Source organism: Mytilus californianus, unplaced genomic scaffold (genome assembly GCF_021869535.1).
Source record: "Mytilus californianus isolate M0D057914Y unplaced genomic scaffold, xbMytCali1.0.p SCAF_1, whole genome shotgun sequence".
Taxonomy (NCBI): domain Eukaryota; kingdom Metazoa; phylum Mollusca; class Bivalvia; order Mytilida; family Mytilidae; genus Mytilus; species Mytilus californianus.
In genome coordinates, this window is record NW_026262581.1 from 94739603 (window position 1) to 94745920 (window position 6318).

General features: G+C 34.3%; 1 protein-coding gene across 1 annotated transcript; it reads left to right on the plus strand.

Annotated features, from left to right (window-relative positions):
- The first annotated feature begins 213 nt into the window (after positions 1 to 213).
- LOC127710713 (omega-amidase NIT2-like) lies at positions 214 to 1449 on the plus strand. The gene has a single exon (XM_052216652.1). The coding sequence runs from the start codon at positions 257 to 259 to the stop codon at positions 1082 to 1084; it is 828 nt and encodes a 275-aa protein (XP_052072612.1). The 5' UTR covers positions 214 to 256; the 3' UTR covers positions 1085 to 1449.
- The last annotated feature ends 4869 nt before the right edge of the window (positions 1450 to 6318 follow it).

Consider the following 6318-nt stretch of genomic DNA (forward strand, 5'->3'; position numbering starts at 1 on the left):
GTACATACAATTACACGTCATAGTTTTTATTCATTTTAAACAAAACGTTTGCTTAGAAAGGAGAACTGAATAATATTCTTACGGTTATATCATGAGATGTTTCAGTAATACAGTAAAAAAATAGTTTTATTTTTTCCATAGTCGTTCTTCGTAGGGTTAGCCTTTTTCTGGTCATAAGCCATATCAGTCAAAATCCTCCGAAGAAGTGTTCCGAATATTAATCACATGACCTACTTTCGATTTGATAACAGTAGAAATGGCTTTTAGATTAGCACTTGTTCAGCTGGCTGTGTCAGCATCTAAAGCTGACAACTTACAAAATGCTGCTAGACTGATAAAGCAGGCATCACAGAACGGAGCAAAAGTCGTGGCATTACCAGAGTGTTTTAATTCTCCATATGGGACGTCTTATTTCAAGGATTATGCAGAACGAATACCAGGTCAGTCAACCGAGGTGCTATCTAAAGCTGCAAAAGATAATAACATTTTTCTGATCGGTGGATCAATCCCGGAAGAAGACAATGGTAAATTATACAACACTTGTACAGTATACAATCCAGAAGGGAACATGGTTGCCAAACACAGAAAAGTTCATCTTTTTGATATTGATGTACCAGGAAAAATTTGTTTTAAGGAATCTGAAACATTGAGTCCAGGGAAAGAGTTCACCACCTTTGACACACCATTCTGTAAAATTGGTGTTGGAATTTGTTATGACATCCGATTTCCAGAATTGGCATACATATACTCTGATCTTGGCTGTAAACTTCTGGTGTATCCAGGTGCATTTAATATGACAACAGGCCCTGCCCACTGGGAACTGTTACAGAGATCCAGAGCAATAGATAATCAAGTTTATGTGGCCTCAGTTTCACCAGCAAGGGACGAAAAAGCTACCTATATTGCATGGGGACATACTACTGTTGTCAGTCCATGGGGAGAAGTTGTAGCAACTACAGAACACGAAGAGACAATTGTATATTATAACATTAATCCAGATTATGTAGATGAAGTACGATCACAAATCCCCATAAGATCTCAAAAGAGAAGTGATTTATATAAACTAACTAAAGTTTCAGAATAATGTTTTCCAGTTATTTTAAAAGGAGTCATGTAATGGGAGATCTGCATAGAATTTAAACAATTTGATTTATATAAATTATAGTAATTACATATACAATGTTGATGTAGAAATTGCTAATCAGCTACAGACTGATATATGCAGTATGTGATGAATAATAAACAGAGTGAACACAACAGTGAAAATAAATATTTCATAAAGTTTGATATACATTAAAGCCATAGCACTTTCAATTTTTGTCTCACCTGCGACGTCTTCTTACTTGGCGTCAACAATTGTTACGTTTCTGCTTAAGTTAGTTTGATAGGAACTTACTGCTTGTGTTAGATCATTGATATTTAATATAAAGTTGCATTGCTATCAGTACATATCAGTTTGATGACTATTTTGAGGCCCTGCCCCCTAGGTCATGGTCCAGTGACTTTGAATTAATTAGCAATTTTCAATGTTGAGTTTTCTGCTTAAGTTAGATTGATAGGAACTACTTACAGTAGACAACAATATTTTCTATAAAGTTACATTACTGTCTGTACATCTCAGTTTGTCGACCATTTCGAGGCCCTGCACCTAGATCATGATCCATGAACTTGAATTAATAAGCAATGTTGCTGTCAATCAGATTGTCTTTTTCTGAATTTTATGCCGACAGGCGCGACATAACTCTGTGTCAACATTTATTTATTTGAGTTTGAACTTTTTCGCTTGAGTACCCATGAGTACAAAGTTGAAGAGCATTGAGGACCCAAATTCCTAAAAGTTTTGCCAAGTACAGCTAAGGTAATCTATTCCTGAGGTAGAAAGCCTTTAGTATTTTGAAAACAATTAACTGTACATAGTATCAAAGAATGCTAACTATGCTAACAGTAAGCTCAAAGTACTTGAAACTGTTGATGTAGAAATTATATCATCCATGAATGTTTGTTCATTAGTTTCTGAGAACTGGCTTCTGAGAAGCATGTGCATGCAGATGTGGATGCCAGCTGGGATACTCCAGTAGTCCCCTCAATTTTGTTGAGTCAACATCAACCATCTCATTTTTGTCTTTTTATTTCTTACTGGTTCTTAATATGCTAAAGGGAAGGAAATAAATGAATCAGTTGTCTTGCGAATGTTGTATGTTATATATTTAATAAATAATATTGAAATGACATTGTAAAACTGTTGTGAAGGGAAATTGGCTCTACTTAACAAAAAACTACAGATAATAGTTAGCAAAACAACTTCTAAATTATTTAAATGATGTATTTTTTCCAACATAATTTATTCTGAATCATGTATTCATACCAGTAAACTATAATTACATGATCTTATCGTATTCGCATTTAAATGAGAACAAAACTGACCTTAATACATAATTGGGCAATATATTAGATTTTGTATGCATTTACCGTGTTTACAACTTGTTTAAATCTGAATATATTGAAAATAGATATACCCGGTATGAAGCATTTATACTTCCAGAGTTACAGTCAATTAAACCTTTGTGAAATAGGTCTATTAAGGTATAAAATGTAAATAAAAAGTAACACAAACTATGCATTTTAAGTGTTTTCTCGAAAATTTGTCAATAAATTTTTGTGTTGAATTTAAAAAAAGAGGAAATATATTATGCAGTGACTGATCCAGGGGGAGGGGGGGGGTTGGAACCCCCCTTTTTTTTGACGATCAATGCATTTGAATGGGGACATATTGTTGGAACCCCCCTTTTTCCTGGGTTGGGAACCCCCCTTTTAAAAATGGCTGGATCCGCCCCTGGTTTGACTGTTAATGAGACATCTATCCCTAAGGACCATTAGACAACAGTTGTTATAAACAATTACAGGCACGACAGGTCACCATACAGCCTTCAACAATGAGCAAAACCCATACTGTATAGTCATCTATAAAGGCCCCAGGATGAGAACTTGTGAACCAAAGCATAAGAGAAATCAAATGGCCGTATTTAAACTACAACAATAAATGAAAAACAATTATGGTTCGGAACATTTCATTTCTCAATTTAATTCAGAAATTATGATATACCATTGCAGCTGTCTTACATAGTACAACAAAGTTCAGTAATGTATAGGTCACCATGACCTTCATTTCACATCCAAGAGTCTTAGAGACTTAATGCCACCCTAGAACATTATACTATATCATTGTGGCTCCATATCTCAGGGTGAGACATGGATATATAGACAAAAATGTCCTGTATAGAAGAAAACAATTCCATACCTCAACTAACATTTCATCCTGGAGTAACATTTATTCTTTTTAAGATTTTTTACTACAATACTGTTTTTTTGGTGTAAAACAGAATTCTTGAAAATAATGATTCCAAATTTTTAGTGTAAATATATTTCTAGAATAAATTATAAGAATTCTGCTCAAACTGATGCTAGGGGCCATCTTAGACTTGCAGTGAGGTGAGATTTTCTTATTATTTTTTAGATGAAGAACAGCAATAAAAGCGCTGTTCCTTTGCTATTAGTGTGTTTTTTTCTGTGCATGTACTAATTTTGTGTCGTGGATGGATACCCCATATCCTTTGTTTTTCTAGTGTTTGAAATACACTTTAGGGAGCTACCATTTGATTTTTATGGGGGGCTAGGATGAAATTTGAAAAAAAGGCAGGACAGGCATTCTGAGTAAAAAAAAAAGGCAGGATGAGCAAACTTTGCAAAAAGAAAGGCAGGATGACAATTTATGTAAAAAAAGTCAGGATAAACTAATAAAAAAAAAGACAGGACCGAATAGAGTAAAAATAAAAAGGCAGGAGAGATTTTACAACTAAAAAAAAATGAAGGACACAATTTTTCATCCTAGCCCCACATAAAAATTAAATAGTAGCTGCCTTACACAAACATTTTTGGAAGCCAAATACACAAAATGATTGAAAGCAGTAAAAGAGAGGCGAAAGATACCAAAGGGACATTCAAACTCGTAAGTCGAAAATAAACTGACAAAGCCATGGCTAGAAAAGAAAAAGACAAACAGACAAACAATAGTACACAAAATACAATATAGAAAACTAAAGACTGAGCAACACAAACCCCACCAAAAACTGGGGGTGGGAACTGGGACTGACTGAAACAAGAGTGCACACCCTGAAATGTCTCACCTACTATACTGACCATTGATTTTATGTTTATAGTCTTAAATATAAAGTTTTACTACAAGTATCACATTAATATTTATGATCCAAGACAATGAGGTCAAGGTCATCATAAACCAAGCCAGAATTACATGTCCACCTTTAATACAATCATTCCATACACCAAATATAGATGACCTATTGCTTAAAGTATAAAAGTAACAGACCAAACCATGGAAATTATATATTGACCAATGAACCATGAAAATGAGGTCAAGGTCAGATGAACCCTGCCAGACAGACATGTACACCTTAAAATCATTCCATGCATCAAATATAGTTGACCTATTGCTTATAGTATCTAAGAAACAAAGTTAACCAGGAAAACTGAACACTGACCAATGAACCATGAAAATGAGGTGAAGGTCAGATGATACCTGCCAGACAGACATATACACCTTACAATCATTCCGTACACCAAATATAGTTGACCTATTGCCTAAAGTTTAAGAAAAACAGACCAATACACAAAAACTTAACATTGAGCAATGAACCATGAAAATGAGGTAAAGGTCAAATAAAACCTGCCATACTGACATGTACATCGTAAAATATTTCCATACACCAAATATAGTTGACCTATTGCATACAGTATTAGAAAAACAGACCAAAACACAAAAACTTAACATTGAGCAATAAACCATGAAAATGAGGTCAAGGTCAAATAAAACTTGATAGGCTGACATGTACCGGTACATTGTAAAATATTTCCATACACCAAATATAGTTGACCTATTGTATACAGTATTAAAAAAAAACAGACCAAAACACAAAAACTTAACTTTTGCCACTGAACCATGAAAATGAGGTCAAGGTCAGATAACACCTGCAGTTGGACATGTACACCTTACAATCATTACATACACCAAATATAGTAGACCTGTTGCTTATAGTATCTGAGATACGGACTTGACCGCGAAAACCTAACCTTGTTCACTGAAAACTGACAGACATGAGGACCTTGCAAGGTACGCACATACCAAATATAGTTATCCTTTAACTCATTATAAGAGCGAAATTAACATAACAAAAAATCTTAACTTTTTTTCAAGTAGTCACTGAACCATGAAAATGAGAGTTACCTATGTCAAGCTTTCTGCGACAGAAGTCGCAGGCTCAACAAAAACTGTATGGATTCATCTTTGCCTGAAGGACTTGCAACCTTACATTTAATTTATTAACATAATTTACAATACAAAAAATTATCATTCAGGTCATATCAGTTTAGAAGCACTGTGGTACCTGGGCAGACTGTACCCTCGTGGAATGTCTGCTGCCTGTGGGAGTAAACAATATGATAGATACCAATTTCATTGTGCTTGAAACATGTTTCTGGTATAACTGTCATCGGGTAAACTAGAAACCAAACATTTTAAGAGGTCAAATACACATAACATTATGGAAGACAGATGAAACAAAAACATGTAAAAAAGAACCTCCAAGACCATCTATGGTCATCTTTGCCTGATAGAGTTGTCAACTAAGTTAAGAATTATTTTTTATGAAATTTATAATAGATATAAGAAGATGTGGTATGAGTGCCAATCAGACAACTCTCCATCCAAGTCACAATTTGAAAAAGTAAATCATTACACCATATATCATTTAAAGAATGCAAGTACCAAGCAGCTGGCTACTGAGAAAGTGGTACCCTTTGAACTTTTGAGTTTTTCAAATTAAATGCAGATCATTTGTAAAGGACTTTTCATCCCTGCCAATTGTGGTTAATATTTGCTGTAGTGGTTTCAGAAAAAAAAATGAAAATGTGAAAAGTTTATTGATGAAAACAAAGGATGCCAAGAGATTGAAATATCTCACATGACCTTTCATGTCAGGTGAGCTAAAATGTATGATACAAATTTCAGTACATACTATATATTTCTTGAAAACCCTTTTCAGGTTTGTTCCAAAGGAAAAGCTTAGGAAGAGGGTATGAATGTGGTACCCCACATGACAAATGACAGTAAAATATTTGTTAAAAATAACGTTAACGATAAAATTTTACTCCATTTGACGCTAACGGTAGCTACAAAATGAGATTTGACAAGTGACAATAAAAAGTTAAGACTCATTTGACGCTGCAAACCAGATGTTTGATGCT

Excerpts from the sequence above, each read along its gene's own strand:
- LOC127710713 (XM_052216652.1), top strand. The coding sequence starts at position 257 with ATGGCTTTTAGATTAGCACTTGTTCAGCTGGCTGTGTCAGCATCTAAA.